Genomic DNA, 14691 nt, shown 5'->3' on the forward strand with positions numbered 1-14691 from the left:
CGAGGCCTGTGACTACATACTGTAACCTTACACATTTCGACCATGCATGTTTTCAGTGTAAGTACGGGACACAATTTATAGCTTGTTCCTTAGGATCTGTCGCGGGGGAAAACGTAATTAGCTTGTCTTTGTGTAAACTGTAGCTGCTTTTAAGGCTCCCAACCATGACATTATATTTTAAAGTGCTTACATGCCGTTAAAGACTGGGAGAGATGTGTGAGAAACCCAAAGCCAGTGATTATAAAGCTCTAAAACATATCTGCACTCCAGCTCAGCGTTACATGTGACCACAGTGTCGGCGAAAGCAGACCAGAGCATCCACATCACTCAGCTTCTGTCAGCTATGGTAAAAGGATACAGGCCATTATCAGTCCAAAATACAGCCCACTTCTGTGTGAGCGGTCTATGTCTCCATGTCTATCATTCGACCTGGCCCATAATGATTTGAGTTTGCCTCAGCGTTAGCATAGAGCATTCCACAGAGTGTGTGGCGTCACTAATTGCCTTTAAAGAGCATAGACACCCACTGAGCAGCCCTTGTTCTCCAAATAAAGCAGAGGTGGGCCTGGAAACACCAAGGCTAATGATGTTATACAGCCCCCTTATCAGCTGAATCGAATGGGCAAGGTTCAACTAATTTTCCTGTCAGACCAGTTGGGACCAAGCAACTTCCTCTGACAGTGGATGACGACTCTGCAGGTGGCCAAGTTGGGAAGCTGATTGGGGACCTTATTATGGATGAATGTGCATTTTCTTTCTGCTTGCATTTTGTATTTTCTGTAATTTCTGTAAAAGAGGCCGTGGTCTCAGTATAACTCCCTGATAAAATAAAGGTTAAAAAAGTATAATTTTTTTAAATTGACTGCTATACACACCTTTTCTATTCATATACTGTCAATACACACCATTCACATACATATATATTATTTAGTTTCTGGACTCAGGTCCGGAAGCTAATTTCCTGCAATTCTGTCCATTTTGCTATTGGGTTTTGTACTGTGTATTTCAATAATTTATTCTCTCATTCCAATATTTTTAAAACTGTACATTTCATTTTATTTACACTGTTTATACACACCGCATATTTTTTTATATTCTGGATTCTTGACATAGCTCACTCTAGTATATCTACAACTGTACATGTAATTCCTAGAATATCTTGTGTAAATTCATCCATTGTAGATATGTAGAGATTGCACTTGGATTACTGTTACAGTGCTATTTGGGTTGTTTAATTGGATTCGTTATGACATTTCTTAATTTCTTTATTTTTCCTTTTTGGATTATGTGTGTATTATCTTGTATTGCATCGTATTGCTGCACTGTTGGAGCTAGAAACACCAGCATTTAGCTGCACCTGTTATAACAGCTGCAAAATCTGTGTACGCAACCAATAAACATTGATTTGATTTGTTCTGCAACCATGTTTGTGCACAAATGTTCCCTAAAGCAGCCACACCGGTCAAAACACCTTCCTCATCTCACAACAAGCCAGAACCGTTGTTGGAAAATAACATATTGTCTAACAAAAGCTGTACTGCATCTACTGTGCTGACACAGACGGGTCGAGGAATATGTATGGATTCTGCTTTGTGAAGTGACGACCACTTCAACGCTCCTCATTCGTCTTGCATGACAAAACCCGAGCACAATGCCTGTGACAAGAGCAGAATGGCGAGGCCCTGGCTCCCTCTCCTACTGGCATCTAGCGGTGGGCACTACATCACTGTCACCACAGAGACCACCAGGGAATCGCCCTCTGCAGCGCTCACAACACGACCGGCTCACGTCGTATGTGGCATAACAGCCTATGAGTTATGAGAGGGACGAGGGAGCCATTGTAACTACAGAGGCCCAACAGACGTTCCAATTTGTCCAGTCCTCTTATGAAAATGGACAAGTACAAATACCCAAAGCCCTACCTGAGAATCCCTCATCATGTATCAGGCTCAGCCCTACTCCCTGTATGTCCTGCATCCATATGGAGCCCATTGTGGGGAGACGGAGCCCATGGGACACTGAGCAGAGAGAGTTGTGGTTTACAGTAGGTCATATGAGGTGCTGAAAAAGAACTGATCTGCAGCCATCTTGTATATTTCAGGCCTGTCCACAACATTTAAATATGATACTCTCCAAAGAAAAGTTCACTCCAGGACAATCATTTATGGCCACCACATCACCTACGACTCATGTTTTGTAATATATGCAGGACTATAATAATCCCAATAAACCGGTTATATGACCAATACCACACCACGGGAAGGGAATGACTGTCTTTTTTTCACACAGCGGAACGTCCTGCGACTTACACCTCGTCGAGACAGACAAATGTGCATGTCTGCTGATATGTTTCCGTTCCTCAGTTCATTGTTATAATGGATATCACAACTGTCCCTGAGTGGTACTCCACACGCTAGGGTGTCAACGACAACAATAAGGCACTAAGCAAAATAAACAACTTGCTTTGAGGTGTCTGAGAGCAACAAGCTGGGGAATGAGAGAAAGAAAGGGAAAAGGGGGAGGTTTGTTTTCACACTCATCCCCTGGTACCTGGGGGTCATTAAAAAGACCCCTAGTACACATCCAAACAGACTCAATTACCCCCCTAATTAGAACAGGTCTACAACTCCACAGGGGTTGTGGGAAAATAATACACCTAGACCTCTCAGGCTAATTTCTAAAACAAAGAACAACAAAACCGTGTTCTCAGAACATATGTGGTTACCGAAGAGAAAGTGACCTGCTTCAATAGGAAACACTGAAAGGAGAGATGTCACACAGTGACCACATTTACATGAGCACAGTATTCCGGATGGTGGCTCATATCCCGGTTTTGGTCTTACTCGGGATAAGCTGTTTACATGCACCCGCTCACGAGTATCTCTGTATCTGTAAATAAACAGAATATTCCTAATTTAAGATCATATGGGTTAAATGGAATATTACCTGAAATATGGACACTGACTGTAGGCCTATAACCTCTCACATGTAGAGTAATATAATATTAACTCTTGCAGAATTACGCATTTCTTGCTGTAAAATTATACAACAAATGTTCATTTTGTCTCGGCAACAGGAGTGGTGAAATCGGATTTCTTTCTTTCAGCATCTCTTGAGAAAACGTGAATGTGCGTGTAATGTGTTATCTTTGACACTGTTATGCAAGCAGACTATTTCAACCACATAAAATATGCGCCCAAGACGAACTTGAAGTCTTATCAGAAACGCGTTTCGTCGTTTTCTCAGCTAACACTTCAACTTTAAAAGGTGTGGCTGTAGCTGTATAGACTAGAGAGACACGCATCCTAACGTGGAAGAGGGGGCTTGGGAAAGGTCATGGTCGAGTTTGTCATGGTCGGACACGCTTAGCCAGAGAGACGGAATCCGCTGAAGGGGCAATCTAATGGCTCAACAGCCAAACAATATAGCTGGTCCACACACCAATGATCCCGCCGTCCAATAAGATAATAAATGACATATTAAGGAAGGTCTCAGAGAGTGCATCCAAGCCTACTAGTCGTGGGCTGGAACAGTTCTTGTCGAGTTCAGTTCAGCTCTTGGGGACTGGTCCTTGTGAGGAAGGGCTGGCTGTGTCACCCAGTGTACGGAGCGGTGACCTGGGGAGGACACCAGAGCTCTAATTTATCTCTCCCTGCATTCACAGAGGAATAGGACAGCAGCTTTGAACTTGCACTACAGAGGAACTGAGACCAGCACGACCCTGAAAGAGAGAGTGACTGAGGTCACCCACCGTGATCTCTGGTACCAGAGAATGCAGGCAGAGAACTCCTGTGTGCAACCAGCAATAGCTGTACTAGTTAAAAAAAAACTGGTGTCTTTAAGTCATTTGAGGTCAGCAGAAAAGAAAAAAAGAGAAAATACTATTGACACACAAAGGAAGTACATGTCCTTCTCATGAGGAATGCAATTAAAAACACCATGTTAAATTATTCAGGATTTACTAAGCAAATCCCCTATCCCCGGTCTTAATACAGAGTCTGCCTGTTCTTGATTTAAAAACAGAGTCCCCCTCCATCTGCTAGGGGCATGATGCTGTCAAACAGTAGTTAAGAGAACCAGCGTGGGCAGACTGACTGACCGTGAGCCTGTCTGTCTGTGTGCCAGCAGTGGGGACCTACTGTACACTACCACAGAGAGGGCCTCCATAGGCCCATAGAGAGAGCAACCATCCTCCCTAGGAGCGCCACTCCAAACTCAGAATCAACATTCTTCTTCTTGCACAAAAAAAATCAAGCTCTCACCCAACCAGGCTGCCAGTTATCCTCTGTTTCCAGGCAAAAGAAGCTGCTGAGGATCAACGGGGGATGAATGGGTCCTCATTTGTACTTAATCCAAAGCTCCTCGTGAAAGGGAGATGACATGTGGGGTTAAACTCCTCCAGGCTATGCACTCTTTCAGTGTAACAGACAAATCTTTCCGGTGCATTTTTTTCGATCTTCCCCTTTTTTCAGTTTTAATGTACTAGTGTAAAAGTAGGTATTTTAATGTGGCTCTCCCTCCTTTCCGTCTGAAATCTAAAAGTAGAAGCACATTTTAAGAAACGGTGGACTAAGTGAATTTCTGATGGCCATCAGGTCATCCTTGGGGGAAAAAAAGAAAATGGGGTGGAGAAAACAGATCAAAGAGTCCTTCCAGTCTATTCAAATGCAACTGCTCCCAAATTACATTGTGTCCTTGCACAGTTTTAAAAGAATGGGTCACTGCTGTTTTATTGTGGAGAAGCTACTACTAACGAAAGGGACAATACAAAGACTAGCACTGCCAGCCAAGCGGCTGAAACTTCACCCTGGGTTTAATTGCACTGAACAAGGGAAATGGGAAGCAGGGCAAACAAGGGACAAAATAGCAGGCAGCAGAGGAGGTAGAGGGTATTGGCAAAAATAAAGGCATGTTATATGGAGGCCTAGTGTCCGGGGTGGGACATGTGATCTGCGTTTCCAACCTGAGGGAGGAAATAGTGAGAGAGGCACTAAGGCCAGCAATTTAAGAAACAGAACGGTCTCTTCTCCACCCCACCCCCCACCCCTCACAAACACACTCTTTTTCTCTTTCATTGCTTACATTGCATATTATAAAGGTGGTTTGACACAAGATGTAATCCATGACAAATCACAAGAATAAAACAAGTGTATGTTTCCTAACACAGGATAAAGTGTAACGACTCAAGGGGACACTTACCAAGCCAGAACATGTAGATATGGCTGCAGAGGATGCTGTGAGGTTGTGTATAAATCCCTGATACAAGCAGTCCTGATGGGCTGGCTCCTGCGCCAATGTGGTGATGCCTTCTGTCCCCAGTACCTGTACTGTGAAGCCCTCTGCCACTACCATGGAAGGCTGTAAGTCCAGGTGCATGTCCCACCCGAAGGCAGATAGTCTGTAGTGTACAGGGCCTCCCATGGACGGCAGGGACCTCTTATGCCGGCCTCGCCGCAGCATATCGTGAGACACATACCCACCCTGAGCATCCACCTCAATTGGCGTCACAAACACGTAATCTGGAGGAGAACGACAGAGACGGTCACTTACCAAACCCACATCCAATGGGTTCATCTTATTTGCACAAAGCATTTGCACAAATCTCAATTCCCTCTAGTCTAATTATACTGATCACAGTATAATTGGTCAAACAGTGTCATAATATTTAACTGATTTATGAGGGGAGTATTAGACATCATCAAATCATGTTTCAGATCCAAAAGTCATAAACTTTATTCCACTATCATAGCCAATATCAATATAATAAACATTTATTCAATAAGAACACGAAGACACCCATTATTTAGGAACAGTATCAGACGCCACGTAGGCCTAATAGGAACGCCCAGAAACAAATCCAGATCGTTTTTTACAGTCACATCCACTCTCACTGGTAAATCAAAGAATGTAAATCATCTAAACTAGACTCGCCCCGTATCCGGCTGCTCAAGGAGGAAACTGCCGCTTCTGCAGGGAATTCCTTCACCGGCATAACGCGCGTGGCTAAAGTTAACCAGCCAAGAAGATGAGAGGCAGTATGCGCGCAAGACACCATGAGCGCTTTAACTGGCGACTCATCGATAAACATGACACACCAAATACAAGTAATGCGTTTTATTATTTCTGAACAGTAGCTATATTATTGTTTCATTCTAAAGGACTGTAAAAGTTACAGGCTGTTGCAGACTACAATGCTGTTAGTAAACATTTTCTTATCAGTTATGGAGAGAAGTAAACAACCGGCCCGTGCAAAATACGAACCGTGATTCAGTCCACTGGTGTCACTGGCAAAAGTGGACGAAACAGAGTAAATGGAATGTGAGCAGTAGATATGCAGCGTCTGCAAAACGACAGGTAGGAACAAGTTAATGGCACAACATGCGCAACAGTGTACTGTAACAAGCAGCCTACTGCAATTTAAAAGTATATCTGATTATACAGTTGTCACCTGCCTTCAATGTGTTCCAGAACCACAGAGTGGATAAAATCTTCACTGATGTGCAGCTGACAAGTGGAATAGGCAAAGTCCATATCAAAAGAAAAAGGCAATCCATGTTGGCATGCAATATCCTCCTCTGTTACCTCCTCAAAAAACACAGAAGTAATAACCTGCGGCAGCGCATAATGCAACTGTAAGACATTGCTAATTTCTTTAGGTGCCTTTTACATATAAGCACGTCAAGTCCGCCGGGTCCATTTGGCTGTGCCTGGAGAGGTAAAGCGCACTCGTGCGTCTTTCTGAAACAGGTAGCAAATCGCCGGAGTGCTGACTGTGCTCTCTATAGTGAACAGTGACAGTCAGCTCCAGCTCCTGTAAGTAGCACCCGCGGGTGGAAACGAAGCGGGGCCAATCAGCAAAGAGCATCATCTTCTCTGAGATGAGTAGCCTACTGTTGTGTAGGAAAGCTCTTAACTCTCTTTGGCTCAGTGTTGAGTTTAACAAATTCGTGCTCCCCACACAACCCACTGGGCAAAAGCGGTTTAAATCAACGTTGTTTCCACGTAATTCAATTTCACGTTGAATCAAATTGGATTTGCAAAAAAGTCATCATCATAAGGGCATTTCATTTGTTGTTGATTACACGTTGAATTGACCTTAGTTGACAACTAACCAAATGTAAATCAAAACAAGACGTTGAACTGACGTATATGCCTAGTGGAAATGATATAGAGATTTTAAATGAATATTACAGGTCGAAGCAACTTTCCACACCAAGGAAGATACAGAAAGTATTTGATTGGATGCGAATTGCGTAGCCTATAATTCAAGGTCAGATTTTCATTCCACTTCTGGAGTCTTATAAGAAATTGCCCACCTGACTGACCTTTGTATGAAATGTAATTATAATTTTTCACTTACTTTTTTCAAATGTCAAATGTCATTTTTGCAAACGTGTTTTTTTCACTTGTCCAGTGTGTGTTTACACGTGATTTGAACACTTGTTATGATCATTTTGCACTTGCTTTTTCCAAGTGTCAAATGTCATTTTTTGTTCACGTGTTCTTTACACCTGTCTAGAGTGCATTTACAGGGGATTAGAACGCTTGTTATGGTCATTTTTACACAAGTTTATTATACCTGTTCAGCCTAATGGGTAAGTAATGGCGTTTTTGTGGTTGTTTTTGGATAATTGCCGAAAACAACTTATTTGGTAGAATTTAAGCATTTATGTATTGAAAAAAAGCACCGAATTTTTTTTCTTCATTTTAATTAGCTATCCATCATTTTTCTTTGTCTGAAGTATCAAACTCTAAGTCCATGTGGGGGAAAAAAATGATGACACTTTCCATCCACCAGATGGGATTGTTTTGAGAAAAGTATCTACTTCTCCAAAACCCCATTTGTTTGATAAATAAATTAAAGCAAAAATAGTCACTGTACTTTCCAAACCACAAAGGCTGGATTAAAATGTTTTCTAAAAAGGGATTTATAAAAAAGGAGGCAGCGGAGGAAAGGACCAGGGTGCAAGTTCTGGTTTCTCATGAATTCTCCCTTCCTCCTCCAATGTATTCCATATTGCCCAGTTCCTCACCAGACAGTAGCAACAAACTATTAAAAAAAGGTGCTAATTTCATTCATCTACAACATTTAAAAAATGGTAGTAGACCTTTACAGTAGACATTTCCCCGACCATAGTCTAGCTCAAAAATAATGAGACTGTTTCAGTATGTAAAAAGTAACAGTACAAAACATACATTATTTTAGCAAACATAAATTAATAAGTGAGTTTTGACTGAATACATATTTAATAAATGTTTCAAAACAATACAAAATTACTCACATCAGGCATAAAAAACATTAGAAACAGAATAAACTAAAATAATGATGTATTTATTTCTGATGTAACAGTTGTTCATGAAGCAAACATTGTATGACTTGGTGAAAGAAGCTGCCCGTTTTCCTCCCCCTCCTTCATGCGTGGTGCTTGTTCAACATAGCATTTGGAGATTCCTGTGAACATCATCAGTCAAACATGAACAGCAACATCTTCCTAACAGGAATTTAGACCAGACAATTTAACAGAATTCAGTCTTGTTCTTGTTGATGATCGGTACAACATGAGACAGATAGCAAGTAAGCAAGGCATGGTATATCAGACCGTATACCACGGGTATGAGTCAATATTACTTGTTTACTGTTGCTAACCAGTTTTTAATATCAATAAGGCACCTTGGGGATTTGTGGTATATGGTATTTTGCCCCGTTTATCAAAAGTGTTGGAAAAACTTGTCTATAATCAACTGACTGGCTTTATTGATGTCTATAGTATTTTCTCGGGTATGCAATCTGGTTTCCGCTCAGGTTATGGATGTGTCACTGCAACCTTAAAGGTCCTCAATGATGTCACCATTGCCCTTGATTCTAAGCAATATTGTGCTGCTATTTTTATTGACTTGGCCAAAGCTTTTGATACGGTAGACCATTCCAATCTTGTGGGCCGGCTAAGGAGTATTGGTGTCTCTTAGGGGTCTTTGGATTGGTTTGGCCTGGGTCTTTGGCCTACCTCTCTCAAAGAGTGCAGTGTATAAAGTCAGAAAATCTGCTGTCTCAGCCACTGCCTGTCACCAAGGGAGTACCTCAAGGCTCAATCCTAGGCCCCACGCTCTTCTCAATTTACATCAACAACATAGCTCAGGCAGTAGGAAGCTCTCTCATCCATTTATATACAGATGATACAGTCTTATACTCAGCTGGTCCCTCCCCAGAGTTTGTGTTAAATGCTCTAAAACAAAGCTTTCTTAGTGTCCAACAAACTTTCTCTACCCTTAACCTTGTTCTGAACACCTCCAAAACAAAGGTCATGTTGTTTGGTAAGAAGAATGCCCCTCTTCCCACAGGTGTTATTACTACCTCTGAGGGTTTAGAGCTTTAGGTAGTCACCTCATACAAGTACTTGGTAGTATGGCTAGACAGTGCACTGTCCTTCTCTCAGCACAAGCTGCAGGCTAAAGTTAAATCTAGACTTCGTTTCCTCTATCGTAATCGCCCCTCTTTCACCCCAGCAGCCAAACTAACCCTGATTCAGATGACAATCCTACCATGCTAGATTATGGAGACATAATTTATAGATCGGCAGGTAAGGGTGCTCTCGAGCGGCTAGATGTTCTTTACCATTCGGCCATCACATTTGCCACCAATGCTCCGTATAGGACACATCACTGCACTCTATACTCCTCTGTAAACTGGTCATCTCTGTATACCCTTCACAAGACACACTGGTTGATGCTTATTTATAAAACCCTCTTAGGCCTCACTACCCCCTATCTGAGATATCTACTGCAGCCCTATCTACTGCAGCTCCTCTTTTCAGTTCCCTGCAGCTAGCGACTGGAACGAGCTGCAACAAACACTCAAACTGGACAGTTTTATCTCAATCTCTTCATTCAAAGACTCAATCATGGACACTCACAGTTGTGGCTGCTTTGCGTGATGTATTGTTGTCGCTACCTTCTTGACCTTTGTGCTGTTAACTGTGCCCAATAATGTTTGTAGCATGTTTTGTGCTCCTACCATGTTGTGTTGCTACCATGTTGTTGTTATGTTGTGTTGCTACCATGCTGTGTTATCATGTGTTGCGGCCTTGCTATGTTGTTGTCTTAGGTCTCTCTTTATGTAGTGTTGTGTTGTTTCTCTTGTTGTGATGTGTGTTTTTGTCCTATATTCCCCACAGGAGGCCTTTTGCCTTTTGGTAGGCCATCATTATAAATAAGAATTTGTTCTTAACTGACTTGCCTAGTTAAATGAAGTTTAAATAAAATAAAATAAAATATGGCCAATACACCATGGCTAAGGGCTGTATCCAGGAACTCCGCGTAGTGTCGTGCATTATAGCCAAGTTAGCCAAGTTGAGCAAATAAATCTCAGCTTGCTAACTAGCCAAGCCAACGAATTACACAACAAATATACACAAAGTAAACAATTATTTTCCAAAATAAAGATAGTCTCAACCAAATGACAAGTACAAAGAACTATTGCTCTGATCCACAACGTAACAACCATTCGTTTGTCCCGTGTGGCTCAGTTGGTAGAGCATGGCGCTTGCAACGCCAGGGTTGTGGGTTCATTCCCCACGGGGGGACCAGGATGAATATGTATGAACTTTCCAATTTGTAAGTCGCTCTGGATAAGAGCGTCTGCTAAATGACTCAAATGTAAATGTAATTAGTTACAGGCTAACATAAGTATATTGCTAGCTAGCTAACTAGCCATGCTATTTCAATGAAAATAAGCTATCTAGCCAGTGTCAGCTTTGTAGTTGTAATGCTGTGGAAATAGTTGTTTTAATTTCTTCCTCCATTTTCTCACCAACCATATTTAGAAACATCTCCTCTCTCCCTGAGTAAGTGATTCATCGCAACAGGCTGGAAGTCAAACACAGTCAAACTCACAGAAATGTATGTGAGAGGGGCTACAATGAGGTACTTTCAGACGCATGAAATGTACCTGTTACTACACAGGCGTTCAGAACGTGTGCAGTGGCACAATTTCATGTGTCTGAAAGTACAATATTCAAACGTTCGAATCACCTGTAAATGCACACTGAACAGGTGTAATGAACGCATGTAAAAAATTACCATAACAAGCGTTCAAATCACCTGTAAACACACACACTGGACAGGTGAAAAAATCATGTTTACAAAAAATAACATTTGACTCTTGAAAAAAGCAAGTGAAAAATGATAATTACAAGTATTGAGACGATTTGAAACTCTTGGCCTTCCATATAGCCCCGAGACTGCCGCGCAGCTCCCCCGGGACTGCCGCGCAGAATAAATAGAGTATCAACCCATGGAGAGAGTCACGAGATTGAATTTCTATTTAGTTAACACTACCAACGTTTCCGTTTACTGTGGCAATTGGGATCGAATCAATGCAATTATTAGCCACTTTCAATGCATCATACTGAAACAAAACGAACTATGCAGGATATTTTGTTGTAGGATTCTATTGCATTGACACGCACGACTCAGCCCATAATCAACACAGACCGGTGCGGTATAAACAATCAGAGCTGAAGTAGGCCTATATGCAATTTTAAACTGGTTGGTTCGAGCCCTGAATGCTGATTGACTGACAGCCATCGTATATCAGACCGTATACCACGGGTATGACAAAACGTTTATTTTTACTGCTCTAATTACGTTGGTAACCAGTTTATAATAGCAATAAGGCACCTCGGGGGTTTGTGGTATATGGTCAATATACCACGGCCAAGGGCTGTGTCCAGGCACTCCACGATGCATCGTGCTTAAGAACAGCCTTTAGCTGTGGTATATTGACCATTCGATCTCCAACTGTCACATAGTAATGAACGTGTAGGGTTCGGGAGTCGGGACGAGAGAGGCAGGCAGCGTTTCTCAGCCAGTCTAAATCATGAATCAGCTGGCATCATTTTTATGGATATATACAAAGAAATCTCAATTGAAAAAAGGTCATACATGCAGCTAGTTTGCAGTCTTTCCAGCTTCAGTTTGAAGTTATTGTGTTAGCTGTGTTGTTGGCTAGCTCCTCGGAACAACAGTGCCCTAATTAATTATCTATGCCATGTGAAATCGTGCCTCATTAGCTCATTGTTATGGATGCATCCAAATAAATGTCTCTAGAAAACAGCTTAAACGAATGCAGGTACTTTTGTTATTCTGTCTGCACTGTTTGACATGACTGTATGTTAGCCGTAGTTGGCTAGCTAGCAATCAAGGGATAAGAACGTTGCCAGCCAGTATGACAATGGAACATTTAGAACAAACGACCGGGTCGCGTCCATAGATGCAGAACAAAAATACTGAACGACTGGGTCACGTCTCTGGCAACCGAACCAATAGAACGAACGCTCAGCCGGCTTGGGTAGCAACCCTACATTTGTTTCGGGACTATATCTTGTGGAAGGATGAAATAGTATGAATAAATTCATCAAAATAACATTTTTAATGAAAATATGTAAATCATTATTTGAATATGTTGGTAACCCGTTGTATAGAAGTGATAATCCCAAAGAAGCTGGTGTTTGGAGGATATATTGGCACAATTTGCCAAACCAATATGTCCTCCAAACACCAGATTCTTGGGCATTATCACTTAAATACACCACTGCTATTTATGGATCTGTGAAATTTACTTTGAACTGGACTGTTTACAGCATGAGCGGTCATGAGTAGATGTGCTTGTTTTGAGATCAAAGCGAGAGCTGCGTGTAGAGTGATTGCTTCCTACAAGAGCACAAAACATGTTCAGGTAAAGAGCATTTTTTTGGTCTTAAAGGGGCAGTGGTGTAATGGGAGACAGGCTTGAATAAGCTAAGTAGTGTAACGGTACTCGTCCTCGTCTGATGACGAGTATGAAAGATCGGACCAATGTGCAGCGTGGTAAGTGTCCATTTTAATGAAATGCAACTGAACACTGAATGACAAAACAAAAAGAGAAATGAACGAGACTGAAACAGTTCTGTATGGTAAAACACAGACACAGAAAACAACTACCCACAACCCATAGTGGGAAAACAGGCTACCTAAGTATGATTCTCAATCAGAGACAACGATCGACAGCTGCCTCTGATTGAGAACCATACCAGGCCAAACACAGAAATACAAACATAGAAAAACAACATAGAATGCCCACCCCAACTCACGCCCTGACCAAACCAAAACAAAGACATAAAAAAGGAACTGAGGTCAGAACGTGACAGTACCTCCTCCTCCCCAAAGGTGCGGACTCCGGCCGCAAAACCTGAACCTATAGGGGAGGGTCTGGGTGGGCATTTCACCGCGGTGGCGGCTCTGGTGCGGGACGTAGACCCTACTCCACCATAGTCTTGGCCCACTTAGGTGGCGTCTTTGGAGCGGCGACCCTCGCCGCCGACCTCGGACTGGGGACCCTTGCAGCGGGCCCCGAATAGACGGGAGACTCCGGCAGCGCCGGACAGGCGGGAGACTCCAGCAGCACCGGAGTGACTGACGGCTCTGGCAGCTCCTGACTGACGGGCGGCTCTGGCAGCTCCTGACTGACGGGCGGCTCTGGCAGCTCCTGACTGACGGGCGGCTCTGGCAGCTCCTGACTGACGGGCGGTTCTGGCAGCTCAGGACAGACGGGCGACTCTGGCAGCTCAGGACAGACGGGAGAACCTGGAGGGAGGAGACGGAGAGACAGCCTGGTGCGTGGGGCTGCCACAGGACCCACCAGGCTGGGGAGACCTACAGGAGGCCTGGTGCGTGGAGGAGGCACCGGATGGACCGGGCTGTGGGGGAGCCCTGGTGCGCAGCCTTGGCACCACTCCTCCAGGCTGGATGACCACTTTAGCCCGGACCATCCAGAGTGCAGGCACAGGTTGAACCGAGCTGTGGGGGAGCACTGGAGATCTGGTGCATACCACTCGCACCTCTCCCTTAGGCTCAATGCCCACATTCGCCCGGCACGGGCAGAGCGCAGGCATAGGACGCACTGCACCCTCCCAGCGTCCCGGAGACACAGCACGCAGAGCCGGCGCAGGATACCCTGGGCTGAAACGGCGTACCGGAGACCAAACACGCTGGGCCAGCACAATACGCCCTGGCTGGATGCCCACACTCGCATGGCACCTACGGGGGGCTGGCCTATAGCGCACAGGGCTATGAGCGCGTACTGGCGACACCGTGCGCTTGACAGCATAACACGGTGCCTGACCAGTACTGCGCTTCCTCCGGTAAGCACGGGGAGTTGGCTCAGGTCTATCGCCTGACTCCGCCAATCCCCCCGTGTGCCTCCCCCCAAAAAATTGGCCTGTTGCGCTGCCTTACCTCATACCGCCGCCGCTCAGCTTTCGCTGCCTCCAGTTCTTCCTTGGGGCGGCGATATTCCCCAGCCTGTGCCCAGGGTCCCTTACCGTCTAGTATCTCCTCCCAAGTCCAGGAGTCCAGAACCCTCTGCTCCTGGTTACCACGCTGCTTGGTCCTTTTTTGGTGGGTAGTTCTGTAACGGTACTCGTCCTCGTCTGATGACGAGTATGAAAGAAATACAAACATAGAAAAACAACATAGAATGCCCACCCCAACTTACGCCCTAACCAAAACAAAACAAAGACATAAAAAAGGAACTAAGGTCAGAACGTGACAAGTAGCCAATAGGCAGGGTAGCATAATTTGTCTGATTCTCTGTAATAATGGTATGGGAATAATAATGTGTTTTATTTTGTAAAGTGGTTTCTTGCATCAAACACC

General features: G+C 43.7%; 1 protein-coding gene across 1 annotated transcript in view; it reads right to left on the minus strand.

Moving 5' to 3' along the window:
• Positions 1 to 6772, minus strand: part of adamts18 (ADAM metallopeptidase with thrombospondin type 1 motif, 18) — a 57793-nt gene extending 51021 nt beyond the window's left edge. The window contains exons 1-3 of the mRNA XM_071381307.1: positions 6453 to 6772; positions 6262 to 6340; positions 5200 to 5519 (exon numbers count right to left, since the gene is read on the minus strand). Coding sequence (XP_071237408.1) covers positions 5200 to 5519; positions 6262 to 6340; positions 6453 to 6554 — 501 coding nt within the window. The 5' untranslated portion in view covers positions 6555 to 6772. The remainder of the gene's footprint in view (positions 1 to 5199; positions 5520 to 6261; positions 6341 to 6452) is intronic.
• Positions 6773 to 14691: the final 7919 nt, after the last annotated feature.

This window comes from Salvelinus alpinus, chromosome 33, assembly GCF_045679555.1.
Source record: "Salvelinus alpinus chromosome 33, SLU_Salpinus.1, whole genome shotgun sequence".
In the NCBI taxonomy this organism is placed as follows: domain Eukaryota; kingdom Metazoa; phylum Chordata; class Actinopteri; order Salmoniformes; family Salmonidae; genus Salvelinus; species Salvelinus alpinus.